Source organism: Ceratotherium simum, chromosome 38 (genome assembly GCF_057802395.1).
Source record: "Ceratotherium simum simum isolate JZ-2026a chromosome 38, ASM5780239v1, whole genome shotgun sequence".
NCBI classification, from domain to species: Eukaryota; Metazoa; Chordata; class Mammalia; order Perissodactyla; family Rhinocerotidae; genus Ceratotherium; species Ceratotherium simum.
In genome coordinates, this window is record NC_141937.1 from 14,480,234 (window position 1) to 14,494,194 (window position 13,961).

Below are 13,961 nucleotides of genomic sequence, written 5' to 3' on the forward strand. Positions count from 1 at the left end.
GATTAGCTGACTTAAGGAGGACTTAACCTTGTCAATGGCTCCCGTATTTTACCATCTGATTTTTTTTTTAAAGAATAAATTACAAGTTTTTTCAGTACTCCAGTTTTGTCAACAGTGAAAACACCCCTTAGCAGTTCCTGCTCAAACCGGTTAGCAGTGGGAGTTCCCAGACTGGGCGTTGAAGGCTTGCATGCCCAGGCTTCTCTTGGTTGTATTTATTCCCTCATATCCATTCCTCTGGCGGGCTTTTGAAAAATGCAAAGCATTAGACCAATAAACTTCTGCATCCCTGGCACCATCGGCGATCTGAAGTTTTCTGGGGAGGGCCGGGGGTGGGGCTCCCGGAGGCGGGGCTCTGGAGGCTCTGCTCCGCTGTGGTCTGCTGGAACACGGAACCACTCAACCTCTTGAAAAATCAACCGAGCATAACAAGGGGTAAGTGAGAATGGACGGGCAGGAGACTCGTCTGAAAGCAGGTAAGTTACGTGGCAGATCAAGGGCAGGAAAGCAGATTTTGCGCAATCAGTCCGTGGTTGCCTTCGAGGACACCTGTCACGTCCTCATTACCGCGAGCCTTGCCCACCGTCGAAAAGCAGGAAACAGGGATGAAGAGTAGACACGCACACTGCTGCCCGTCCTGCAATTGGCTCTTGGAGACGAGGGGCCAGGCTGGCTCTGGAGAGGACTTCCCACCCCACGGCCCAGCAAATCCGAGGAAGCGTTCCCGACCAAGCGTTCTGACGGGGTGCCCGGAGCCACCGCCCCCATCGCTTTCCGCTCCGCCCCCTCAACTTCCGGCCTCCGCGAATAACGCCACGTTTAAATGCCTGGCCGGAAGTTCCCGCCGAGGCTTCCGGGAGGCCCTTTAAAAGCGGCGCGTGCGCTGGGCGGGGCCCGGTCAACTCTCGCCCGTATTTCCAAGCACCGCGCGGTGTCGCGAGACTCGCCCTTTCCAAAACTTGCGGCTGTGCTCCGCCTCGGAGGTGGCGGCTCGGCGATGCGGCCCCGGCTTCTGTGGAGTGCTGCTCGGTGTCTCTGGGCCCGCCGCGCTGCTGGCCCGGCCCGCCGGCACGTAAGCTGCGGCAGCCCGCCGCTGGAGGAGCTGTTCGCCCGCGGCGGGCCCTTGCGCGCCTTCCTCGAGCGCCAGGCGGGGGCTGAAGCCCCGTTGCAGGTCGGGGGGCCTGAGCTGGCGGCGGCAGCCAAACTGCTGAGCGAGAAGGAGCAGGAGCTGCGGGAGACCGAGCACTTGCTGCATGGTAAGCGCCGGGCGCGGGGACCGGGACTCGGAGCACAGTCTTCGTTCGCCTTTTCCACTAAGCCGCTGGTCAGGTGTCCACGCGCTCCCGGGGTTGGAGGCTCTGTACTCAACTGCAGCCCATTTTGGTTTGAAGCCGAGAGCAAGGCATCATGTGCGCTCTGATCCCATCCTCGCCTGTTTGAGCCCTCGTGCTCCCTGGATGCAGTGCTCCGCCCCCTTTTACACAACTTAAGTGGAAGTTCATTGGTTGTGTATTCGGGCAGAAGAGCATCAGCTCACCAAGGACAAATAAGGCACTATCCCTGTTGGGGACTCCAGAGCGGTGTTTCTCAAAGTGTGGGAAAGGGACCACCTGCAATAGCGTCAGGAGAGGGGCGTGCTAAAAGCAGACTTGTGACTCAGAATCTGAGACCTAGACACATACTTTTTAACACGTGTGCATTTTTAACAAGATTAGTTTCACAAGGTTTAACAAGATTTTAACAAGATTAGTGTGTATTCAGATCTGGGTGAGGTCTAAGTTTCTGCATTTGTACCAGCTCTCAGAGATGCCGAGCTGCTAGTCCATGGACCACACTTGGGGTAACAAGGCTCTAGAGAAGGTCATAGTCTATTCGTGGGGAGAAAGAATGAGTTATAATACAGCTGAAGAGTAAGAACAGATATCTACATAACGACCTAGGAGAGCAAGAACTTATTGGGAAGGCCTTGTGCAGGGATAAAGGCCCACCCTTAGAAGATATATTAATAGTTTAACCTTTATTGATCCTTTATCATACTCCAAGTTTTGTTGAGCTTTCTTTGTGTATTAAGTCATCCAGTTCATATAACAAACTGTGAGGTAGGTACTATTAGCCTCACGCACCAGAAAAGGAACCTGAGGCAGAGAGGTAAAATAACTTGGCTCAGGTTACAGCTTTTAAAGAATGGAGTTTGAATTGGACTGACTCCAAATCCCCTGCCCTTAATCCCTGTACTCTTTGTTAACCAAGGGAGAGAAGAAGTTATGGAGAGTGGCAAGATGAAACATTTGGGGGGGGTGTCAAATACTAATCTAAAAAGGTTGATTTTATTCTCTTGGCCAAAGGGAGCCAGCAGAAGCTTTTAGATTGGGGAGTGGATGATACAAATAGCTTTGTTGCTTAGGAAGCTTGATTCGTGGTAGTTTAGCAGTCAACCTGAAATGAGATTGAAGATGCCGTGGAAAACAGAAAGTTAATGCAGTAGTCTAGGTGAAAGTTAAGGAGATCTAAATTAAATGACTTAAGAGAAAAGGCAGATGCCCAGAGTGTAAAAAAAGGATTAATTAAGGGTAGTGGGAAAAATATCTTTTGGGGAAAAATTAAGTTGGTTTCAGAGTTTGAGCCAAGCTTAAACTCCAAGTGGATTTAGGGGTTAAATATTTTTTGTTTGTTTTTGCGAGGAAGATTAGCCCTGAGCTAACATCTGTTGCCAATCCTTCTCTTTTTGCTGAGGAAGATTGGCCCTGGGCTAACAGCTGTGCCCATCTTCCTCTACTTTATATGTGGGACGCTGCCACAGCATGGCTTGGTAAGCAGTGCATAGGTTCGTGCCCAAGATCCGAACCTGTGAACTCCAGGCCACCGAAGCAGAGCACGAGAACTTAACCACTATGCCACGGGGCCGGCTCTGGGGTTAAATATTTTGAAAATCAAACTATACAGAAGTAAACAGAATGTTAGAAAATTGTTGCTGGCAGAATGCAACTCAGCTTAAAAACAGCAGAAAATATCATTCAGTAACTCCTGAGTTCTTACTATGTCAGATACCACTAATTACTGAAAAAGTATGGAACTACTTTTTAGGAGCTTACAGCCTAGTGAAGAAGAGAGATGTTTAAGAAGTTAAGTAAAAAAAATAAGTGGATGAGTGTTTATTTTGTTTTAATAGCAGGGTGTCATAAAAAGCAAAGGCTGGAGTTTAAATAGATCTTGAAGGGTAAGCAGGAGGTTGCCAGATAGTGCAAGAGAAGGGAACTGAAGGCAGAGGTGACCAGCAAGGATAGAGTACCAAAGTGGGAGATATAATATGGCAGGAGCATAGAGTAGGTGTGGGAGTTGATAATGTAATAGAAACTTGAAATCAGAAAGACAGTTAAGAGCCTTGCATGACAAAGAATCTGGATTTGTTCCTATAAACCTTGAGAAGTTAGCACATGTTTTTAAGCAGAGAAGTGACTTTTTGTGTGTGTGCGTATGTGTGGAAGATCAGCCCTGAGCTAACATCGGATGCCAGTCCTTCTATTTTTGCTGAGGAAGATTGGCCCTGGGCTAATATCCCTGCCTATCTTCCTCTATTTTATATGGGACGCCGCCACAGCATGGCTTGACAAGTGGTGCGTTGGTATGCGCCCGCGATCCGAACCCACGAACCCTGGGCTGCCGAAGCAGAGCATGCACACTTAGCGCCACCGGGCTGGCCCCGTGACATCTTTTTAAAGAAAGATTAATGTTGGCATCAGTGTTGAGGATGAATTGGAGTATTCTCCAGGCACCCTGGTGGCTGAAAGGCCAGTGAGGAAACAGACCAAGGCAGAGGTGGTGGTAGGCACGGGCCTGACTCACAAGACATTCTGAGTAACAACAGTCAGGATTTGGTGTCTTATGTCCTGAGAATGCTGAAGGAGAGGCAGAATTCTAAGAAAAGTCTTAGGCTTCTGGCTTCAGAGCATGAATGTACTGTTAATTAAGATGAGGATATAAAAGTTGGATCAAATTTAGGAAAAAGATGAGTTTTGTGCTGAACAGCCATATCAAGCTAGAAGTACCTATAAGGACATTCAGATAAGGATATTCAGATAAAGATACGATCTAGGGGGAAAAAAACTACTGGCATAGGAGAAGAATTGAGCCGGAGTAATCATATGAGAACTCGCAGCATATACTTGATAAAGTAAACCTTGGAAGTAGATGAGAATACTCAGGAAGAATTTGTACAGATAGAAACAAGACACCAGAAAAGCCAGAAATACATAGGATTTGAGGAACAGGCAGAGGAGGAAGCTATAAAAGATCAAGAAAGAACAGGCAGAGCTTTGACACCTTGAACAAGATAAATGAAGCTGTAGAAACCAATTAAAGAAAATTTCAAGTAGGGGATTAACATGATTATGGAATCCAATGTAACAACTTGAGAAGTAAATGAGAATTAACAAAAGAGAAAGAATAAACATGGCATTTAATCTCCAGGAGTTTGGGTGGGGAAAGAGGGGGGTGACAATAAGTGGTTTGAAGGGTTGAAGAGAAAAGGACTCTTATAACATGGGGAAAACAAAAACATTTTAAGCAGAGGAGAAGGAGAAGGCAGGCATGTGGTAGGTGCCCAGTAAATATATGTTAATTAATAATATTGAAGGAGAAGTTAAAGAACTAGTATATTTCCATTGCCTAGGAATAACTCCTCAGTCTAAATCCTGTAGAGCTTCACTGTCCGGTATAGTAGCCATTAGCCACGTGTGGTTATTGAGCACCTGCAGTGTGGCTAGTCTGAATGGAGATGTGCTGTAAGTGTAAAAAACATACCAGATTTCAAAGACTTAATATATAAAAATTTAATATTCTTTGATTATACAGTGAAATGATAATGTTTTGGGTATACTGGGTTAAATAAGATGTAGTATAAAAATTAAATTACTTCCAGACTTTAGTTCCAATCTCCTTAGCCTTACAGAACACTGCATTTCAGAACTGAAAGGCATCTTAGAGATCATCCAGGTCAGACCTTTCATTTTACTCTTGAGGTAACTGAGACTCAGAGAAGTTGCGTGTGTTCCCCTTAGAGAACTTGAGTGGTTGAACTATGGCTAGAATTCATTTTTCCTTTTCCTAATTCAACACATTTTCCATTTCACCAAATTTCTTCCATACCAAATTCTTGCCAAAATAATTTCCTGCCTTTCCACCAATACTTGCTGTACTGCTAATGTCAATTTTGTTGTTGTCATTCTCTCCTTGAGTTAATCCTTCATTCCTTTTTCAGTCCATCCCAGAAATAAACACACAAAAATCCTTCACTGTGCTACTATTTTAATATTTAATCACATAGTGATTTACGTTGTTATTCTTTGTGACTTTTTCTCCCCTAGAAAAACATAAGGAAACTAAAATTATCTCAAATCCTGCCTTTATTATTATCCCCAGTTCCCAGCATAGTTGGTTCTTAATAAATGGCATACAAACTGATACTTTGTAAAGTTTGATCTTTCAACAGAGAGCAATTTGTAATAGCTAAAAAAAATTTCCCCTTCTCTCATTTCTGTAGGCTGCATATTGTCCATAGGATAGAGGAATGAGAAAGTACAATTTGTAAGATAAAAATGAAAACTCAAAGATGAAATAAGAAGTAGGTTAAGCCTGAGAGAGACGCGTACTTCATGTAAACAATTCTGTAAACATCAGGCAGATTTTAAATGTTTGGGTGGATACTTATATTAATGAAACATAAGATAATAACTTTCCAGTTTTTGATTCAGTGTGGTTTAACTGATGAAAGCTTCTATTCCCCGTCTGGTCTTTCTGACTAGCTCCATGCTTTTATTATTATTGTACAGTAAGTTGGAAAACTAAAAATATATTTGTTAATATGAATATTTCATGGAGGTAGAATTATAGAAAAGTTTACTAGTTTCTTTATATTTTTCTATAAACTTTTTTCTTTTTTAATTTTACTTATACTTTCTTCTGTCATCAGGAAAAAAGGTTTTTCTGTTTTTTTAAAGCTACATGCTTATGAAAACTATGCATACAATGCTACTTTCAATTAATGACAGTTATTAAAAGTACAATAAAGACATTTTATTTTTCCCTTCAGCTACAATAACAATAAAACTATTACCTTGACTTCTTTTGGCATTTTAACACTAATTAAGGAAAACAACCTACTGCCTTTTTTTCTTAGATGAAAATGAAGACTTAAGGAAACTTGCAGAGAATGAAATAACTTTGTGTCAAAAAGAAATAACTCAGTTGAAGCATCAGGTATGGTATTTGTGCAAAGAGTAAACATTTGTGCTACTACTTCTAATGAATTTTATTAGAAGTTTATAAAAACAATTCAAGAACTAACCAGCTTGTTAGTATTTAGAATTATAAACTGTTTTTTAAAGCAAGAAAAAGCATATTCTGTGTGGTCCTATTTCTGTCATACTAATAGGATTATAGAGCTCTGAAAGAAAGATCAATGTCACATTAATAAGATTTGCTGGAAAGGCAATGAAATATTGGTGTTATATTTGCCCTCTTGGTTTTTTAAGAGAGGTGAGGATGGGTGTAGATGATGAGTAAAAGAGGTCATGGAATGACCATGGATTGTGAGCTCCCTGGGAGCAGGAATATCTCTTTATCTTTGTGTCTCTGGCACTAATAGAGTGCCAGACCCAGATTAGGCCCTCAGGACTTCTAGAACTGAATTGTTTTGCTTCGGTTTTATATCTAGGAGAATTGCAGGAGAACATACAGGAGTTAGATGAAGAGTAATCATTACAGTATATGAAATTAGAACCACTTTGCTAATTTTGTAAAGCAGAGCTTAAAGGTTTACAGCAGTTATCTCTGGGGATATAAGTGAAAGAACATGGTAAGGTGAGGAAGGAGGCTGGAAAGGGGGTGCTTAACTTAGAGGTTCCAGCTCTTCTCTAGCCAAACGTGGAACTCATCAAAAATTCATGTCCGCATCACCTGTGCTAGAAGGAAAGTTCCACTATAGAGAGAAAAGTCTTGTGTAACTTGCTTTCTACCAATTTTCTAATTTTTTTGTGAAATGGACATAAATATATTAAAGGTTTCTGTTCACTGGCTAGTAATTGACAGACATGTAAATTCTATCATTTGTTACTTCAGGATTTGAATGATCATGTTGTCAAGTGTGATATTTCAGAATTCAGGTAGACTTGGGTTCCTATTCTAGCTCTTCCCTTTCTAGCTGTATGATATTGGGCAACTAGATCACTCAACTAAACTTAAATTTGTTTTTCACATCTTAAGGGGAGCTGTTCATAGTACCCACCCAAGATTATTTTAAGAATTAAAGTATGTAAAGTGTTTAGCAGAGTGCCTGTCATGTACTAAAGAACCAATAAATATTGGTGGCTTTTCTTATTTAATTCACCTAATCTAAGAAGCTTTTATTCTATAACCCCTTAATTAGTACATACTGAAGTATGAAACATATTATTGTAATAGAAGGAAGACTGATGCTAGGCAGAAGGATTTGCGTTCTTATGCCTGCTCTGCCAATAACTAGTACTTTGCCCTTTAACAAGTCATTTTAACCTCTGTTAACCTTATTTTCCTTTACATGTAAAATGGGGGAATTGGACCAGATCATCTTTAAGGGCCTTTTCAGTTCCAAAATTGCAAGTTTATTTTCCATATTGAAGAAGCTTAAAAAAAATACAAATGCAATTTGAATGCTTTTTTTTCCCTGCCATACTAGGCTGTAAATTTCAAAAGGAGTTAGAATCTTCTTTTGCATTCTACATACAATAGAGTGTCCTTATCACAGCAAGCACTTAATTATTAACTGAAGAGAGAACTGAAGTAAAGTATACATGAAGAACAAAAAGTAATAAAAACAAACCTTTGAGTTTTAGCTGGACCTTATAGCATTTATAATAAGATGTAACATTAATATTTTTTAGAAGTTATGCATTATACGGTTCTAATTGGCAAGATGGTTGAACAGTAATCAACAAAGTATTTCCTTAGAGAAACTTTAAGTAAATATTTAAAATTCTGCATCTAATCATTTAGCTTTTTTTTTTAAGTTTTAAATAATTCTTAATTATAGGAAGGGCGATGTTTTTCTCTTTACAGATTATCTTACTTTTGGTTCCCTCAGAAGAAACAGATGAAAATGATTTGATCCTGGAGGTAACTGCAGGAGTTGGGGGTCAGGAGGCAATGTTGTTTACTTCAGAGATATTTGATATGTATCAGAAATATGCTGCATTTAAAAGATGGCATTTTGAAACCCTGGAATATTTTCCAAGTGAAATAGGTCAGTAAACTGTTTAATTTGTTTTGGGAAAAGTGTAGATTTAATTTATCTACATGTGTCCTAGGAAGAGGGTTGGAAAGACCATAACTAAGCTTTAGAATTGATTTGTAAGGCTGCTTATGTAGTTTTATGTACATCATTTACTTAATAATTTTGAATGCAAATACACCAATTTTGAAATGGCCTATAAAATGTTAGTTATTCAATACTGACCATTGAATGACTAATAGTCTTTTAAAGTTGGTCTTTTAGATGTGTTATTGAACCAGTTCATTAACACCATAAATGCTTTATGTTTAAGAATTATAAACAATAAAGATATTAAGTATTAAAACAATGAATATCATAGATTTACTTAAGTTTTTCAATATGTTTTACAATCTATATGCCTATATTGTAGCTCTTTTAAATATATTTCAAGATAATAGAAGTGATGGTCAATTGTTCATAAATGGTAGGAATAATAAAAGAATTCTGTGTTCCCAATATTTTCAAGGTGGCCTTAGACATGCATCTGCCAGCATTGGGGGTTCAGAAGCCTATAGGCACATGAAATTTGAAGGAGGTGTGCACAGGGTACAAAGAGTGCCGAAGACAGAGAAGCAAGGCCGCATCCACACTAGCACCATGACTGTAGCCATATTACCCCAACCTACTGAGGTGAGGCTATCCCTTCTCCTTGGAATCCTGGGCCTAGCACAGTGCCTTGTCCCTGGAGTAACACTCACTTTACTGAATTGAGTATCTCCTTTTCTTATCATTTGACCTTCATCACATATTGAGTTGTTTTTAAGAATCTATTATCTCAGTCCAAAAAGGATGATCTTACAATGTATAAATGATCTAGTCTGGCATTGTCTATTTAGTAATTTTTCACCACCACTAAGCTTAAAGTTGTTATTTTGAGACCATCTCTATAGAAAAAACAATATTAACCTTTTTTAAATAAGGTTTAAGAACTACCTTTATAATGACTTTTGCTTTCTGTGACTGGTTCCCAGAGTATTAATAGCAAGAATGCTGTTTTAACAAGGGTAACTACTTAAGAGAATTGCTGCTTCATAACCCAATCACATTAAAATGGAAATTTAGTGTTCATAATGAGTATACTTTATTCTCACAAAGCAGATTTTCAGTCTATATAATATTGTAAAATAACTCAGTTGAGAAGTTCTGTTGCTTATATCCCTTCTGCTGAAAAGTGATAGGAAATATTTGACATGTTTCTCAGGATGAAGTATGAATGATTTGCGAAGGAAGTTTAATTGCGAGTTTCTGTTCATTCATTTTGGGGGAAAGTGCTATTTGACTCTCTGAGTTAATGGAGTTCCTTTCTTTTTACCTAATTTTTGTATGAAGCCTAGATGAGGAACCGCACAGTTAAGGCAGAAAGTGAAGTAGAATAAATGGCAGAAGCCATACCTAGATATAGTCATGTTGGTTTAAGCATCTTAGAGATGGAAGGAGTTTTCAGGAAAAGATCGGAGACTGAGATCCATGTATCATCTCATTTAATTCTATAGCAACTGTAAAAAGGAGCCATACAGGGAGACAGAGAGGGCCTGTGAGTGGTAGATTTCCTACTGCCAGGGTTGTGGACATGTCACAGGGTGGTCCATAGTTGTTCATGAGACAAAGCTTTTTAGATCTAGTGCTTTTGATGGTGACTCCCAGGACAGAGCATTATCCTGACGTCAGATCCCAGTGTATCTATGAATTGGGTCTATACCTTTGACTTCTTCGCTTTGCCATTTCCATTTGCCTCTGCCTCCAAATATGTTTAAGTCCTCCTTTATTTAAAATTAAACAAAATAAGCCCTTGTCATAGTTCTTAAGCTAGCATTGTTTTTTTCCTCTGCTCAAGTCTTTTTGAACTCAGAAATATTCCACAAAAATCTCATTTTAGCTCTTATATTTACGTTTCTAATAATAGCTAAGTTCTACAGTTTATGTAATAAGAAGAGGGTAATTTACAGAGAAAGCCCAGTTTTTGAGGATTAGGGAGTGTTTGTTTTTATTTTGTATTATATTTTGATCCACTACTCTTCCAAAAAGAAAAGTTTAGAAAACGGTATCCTTCTGGGGCCGGCCCACTGGCGCGGCGGTTAAGTGCACGCGCTCTGCTTCAGCGGCCCGGGGTTCGCAGGTTCGGATCCCAGGTGCACACCGATGCACCGCTTGTCAAGCCATGCTGTGGCGGTGTCCCATGTAAAAGGTGGAGGAAGATGGGCGGTGTCCCATGTAAAAGGCTGAGGAAGATTGGCCCAGGGCCAATCTTCCTCAGCAAAAAAGAGGAGGATTGGCATCAGATGTTAGCTCAGGGCTGATCTTCCTCACACACACATAAAAAAATGGTATCCTTCTAACTGCTTTCTATTTATAAAATTAAACCTTCTAAATCTTATATAAACTCTATACATAACATGTATTTATATTTATAAATGGATAGTTCTTGCCTTTGAACAGTTCATACATCTAATATCTTTAAATCCCAACTTTTCCTCTTGTATATAGATTAATCTGGTGATTAATCCTAAAGATTTGAGAATTGATACTAAGCGAGCCAGTGGAGCTGGGGGGCAGCATGTAAATACCACAGACAGTGCTGTCCGGATAGTTCATCTTCCTACAGGTATGCACCTATTTCAACATGAAACATTGAAAAAAGAAATCAAATTCTGAATGACTTGTCTGATTTTCCACTGAAATAGATCATCACTTACCAGAGGAATATATAGTATTAAGGATTGTTATTAAATACTTGATTTATTTAAAATTCTTAGCTGAAACTCTGCAGGATAATTGCAAAGCCAGGAAGACGGAGGGATCCAAGCCCAGGGAATTTCCGTTATTAGTCACTATGAAGAGAAGGTGTGGATAGTCCTTCCAGGTAGCTTTCTCAAGTTTATACTTAATAGATATCGCTATTAAAAAAATCCTCACAGTAAAGTCATTGTCATGGGTTCTTCTTTATCAAAAAATGCTCTAAATCACTAGTTCTTAGCCTTTTTTTTTTTGAAGGGAGGAGGACATGGACTCCTTTGAGAAAATGAAAGCTTGGACCTCCTACCCAGAAACATACTTATATGCAAAGTTTTACATATAAATTTCAGGGGCTTTCCATTAAGTCCCTCCATGGACCTCCAGGGGTTCTGATTCTAGATAGGCAATGGAGCTATATCTAAATGTTTCTTAAGCCTTCAATATACTACTAGATAAAACTAAATGTGTTTTATAAGTGTTATTGCAGTGATTTACAGGTGATAAAGAGCATATGGATAGCAAATCTCAGTTATCTAAGAAAAATACAAGAATCTCTTACTATGACCTACCTCAAATAGGCATAATTCCCATTGATCATTAGTGGTTGATGGGAGTGATTGATATGTTTTTGTTTTAAATATGAGGAAATCTTCATGTTAAACTTTAAAATGATGTCTTATATAATACATAGTATGTTAACAGGAAGATAAAAAAAATGGATGGAAATCCTCAAAAATATTATTAGTGATTATCTCTGATAATAGGATTAACTTTTATATTTTAATTTCTGTGAGTAGTTTTACTTAAAAAAATGGTGGCTAGTTGAGGGTTTAGGAAGATAATCCATATTAAACGATTAATGCTTATTGTTTAGTACGTATGCCTTTAATATGGAAATACTTTACCCTATAGCTCAAACTTAAATTTTCAGTTTTATAAGAGTCCTATTTTTTCTCCTCATAAAGGAAGAAGAAAAAGGATGAGAAGGCAAAGGAGTATTCCTTGATAATAAATGAAGAAGATTTTTCTATTAAAACTCTTTAATTCTCATAACACTATTCAGGTGTTGTTTCCGAATGCCAACAAGAGAGATCGCAACTGAAAAATAGAGAGATGGCTATGAAAAAGTTACGTGCAAAACTATACAGCATGCATGTAGAAGAAGAAACAAGTAAAAGATATAATGCTAGAAAAATTCAGGTAAAACTGAATTTTAAAAATGCTTTTAAAGGATAAAAATATTTTTAGATAGCCCAGTTTTTATATGGTATAATTGTTTTAATGTATTTGTCAAAATAAGAAAACAATTCAAGTAGCTCAACCAAGGGCTATACTTGTTTTATATAGTAATCTTATACTCTGCCTGTTTTCTGTATTCAAGGGTGTATTTCTCAGACTTAGTCATTACTTAAAAGATATACAGAGTCCCTATTCATTTTTGAATCCTTTGAAAATTATGGAAGAAAGTTGGAAAGCAACCTGAACTTAACTTTATTCCTGTTTGGTATTTAGTTTTATAACAACAGAACCCTTTTATTAATTCTTTATTATGAGAAATTCATCACTTCGTCGTCACTGAAGATGACCAGATTAATTCATAAAAATATATATATTTAGCTACCATCTGAATATCAACTATTTGCTAGGCTGTATGGGTACATCATCACTATGTAGTAGGTATTATTTGTCTATATTTACAGATGGGGAAACTAAAGTTCAGAGTTGAAATAAATCGCCTGAAGTCATAGAGCATTGAAATGGCAGAGAGAGAATTCACATACTAATCTGTCGGACCTTAACGCCCATATTCTTTTTTCTCTGTCATGAGGATCCCATGTTATCTGAGGATTCACAATGTTTAAAACTTAGTTCTTACAATGTGCTTCAAATTATAAATCAAGAGCTTAATCTCCAGGTAGGTTAAATTTGTAGGTTTAGTTGCCCTGACTCTAACTGTATATCTTTTTATATATATGTATAGATTGGAACTAAAGGAAGGTCAGAGAAAATAAGAACGTATAATTTTCCACAGAACCGGGTCACAGATCACAGAATAAACAAGTCACTTCATGATCTTGAAACTTTTATGCAAGGAGGGTATCTACTGGATGAAGTTGTACAGTCATTGAAGGACTACGCTGATTATGAATCTTTAGTAGAAATTATTTCCAAAAAAGTTTAAGTTGATTGGTTATTAAAGACTTTTATAGCTTATGAAAATTCTACTACTGTAAATTGCATCGTGTGTAAATACTCACCAGTATTCTTGAAAAACATCAGTTAACAGTTGAAAGTAAGCATACTTTTAAGTCATAGATAATTTATATAAATCTTCTCTTAATGTATTAATAAAAAACATACATTATAACCATGACTGGTTGTATATTTTGGACTCTTCCTTACAAGAAGTAGAAACAGAAAACTAGTCCTTTGTTTTATGTAGAATATTTAATGAATGATCAAAAATTTGGTTTATTCCTGCAAACATAAAATAGAAATACAACAGTAAATACTGTATTAATCAAGGTCTAGTCAGGAGACAGAAACCATACCATTAATTTGAACAGGAATAATTTTGATATAAATAATTTTTAAGTGAAAATGGGATTGGCTATTAGAGGATAAAAGAGAACTTTAATATACTTAGAGGACTGAGCGTGAGTACCCAAGGAAAGAACACCCTTGGAAGGGGCTTCCTTTCCTCCAAGGTAGAGAGTCAGGCCTATTGGGGAGGGTGTGGCTCTGGCCCACTTGATGACAAGTTCCTTGGGTTGCCCTGGGCCAGAGCTGGTCTGCAGGTGGTGGATCAGGCCTTGCAAACAGAGAACCTTACTCTCAGGGACTGGTAAGCAAGAAGCCTCCTACCAGGATGTCAGCAAAACTTACAGGGTAAGCATCAGTGGGTGTCTGCATCAGTCAGAGC

At 38.5% G+C, this 13,961-nt stretch overlaps 1 protein-coding gene across 4 annotated transcripts; it reads left to right on the top strand.

Moving 5' to 3' along the window:
• The first annotated feature begins 419 nt into the window (after positions 1–419).
• On the top strand, positions 420–13,412 carry MTRF1L (mitochondrial translation release factor 1 like). 4 transcript variants are annotated; one of them, XR_015550113.1, is made up of 8 exons: positions 421–1,256; positions 6,176–6,255; positions 8,092–8,275; positions 8,772–8,935; positions 10,790–10,907; positions 11,059–11,165; positions 12,004–12,238; positions 13,020–13,041. XR_015550113.1 is itself a non-coding variant. In XM_087425120.1 (7 exons), exons 1-6 carry the CDS (start codon positions 824–826, stop codon positions 11,154–11,156), a joined length of 1,077 nt encoding a protein of 358 aa, XP_087281246.1. In that variant the 5' UTR covers positions 421–823; the 3' UTR covers positions 11,157–11,165; positions 12,102–12,228. The 4 variants fall into 4 exon arrangements, 3 of the variants coding, with proteins under 3 accessions (XP_087281247.1, XP_087281246.1, XP_004440746.2); XM_087425120.1 differs by lacking the exon at positions 13,020–13,041 and having other exon boundaries at positions 12,102–12,228; XM_004440689.3 differs by lacking the exon at positions 11,059–11,165 and having other exon boundaries at positions 432–1,256; positions 12,102–12,238; positions 13,020–13,412.
• The last annotated feature ends 549 nt before the right edge of the window (positions 13,413–13,961 follow it).

Coding starts and splice junctions, on each gene's coding strand:
- MTRF1L (XM_004440689.3), top strand. CDS start 824: ATGCCTGGCCGGAAGTTCCCGCCGAGGCTTCCGGGAGGCCCTTTAAAA. Junction 1,257..6,175: donor GACCGAGCACTTGCTGCATG/GTAAGCGCCGGG, acceptor TTTTTTTCTTAG/ATGAAAATGAAGACTTAAGG. Junction 6,256..8,091: donor TAACTCAGTTGAAGCATCAG/GTATGGTATTTG, acceptor TTCTCTTTACAG/ATTATCTTACTTTTGGTTCC.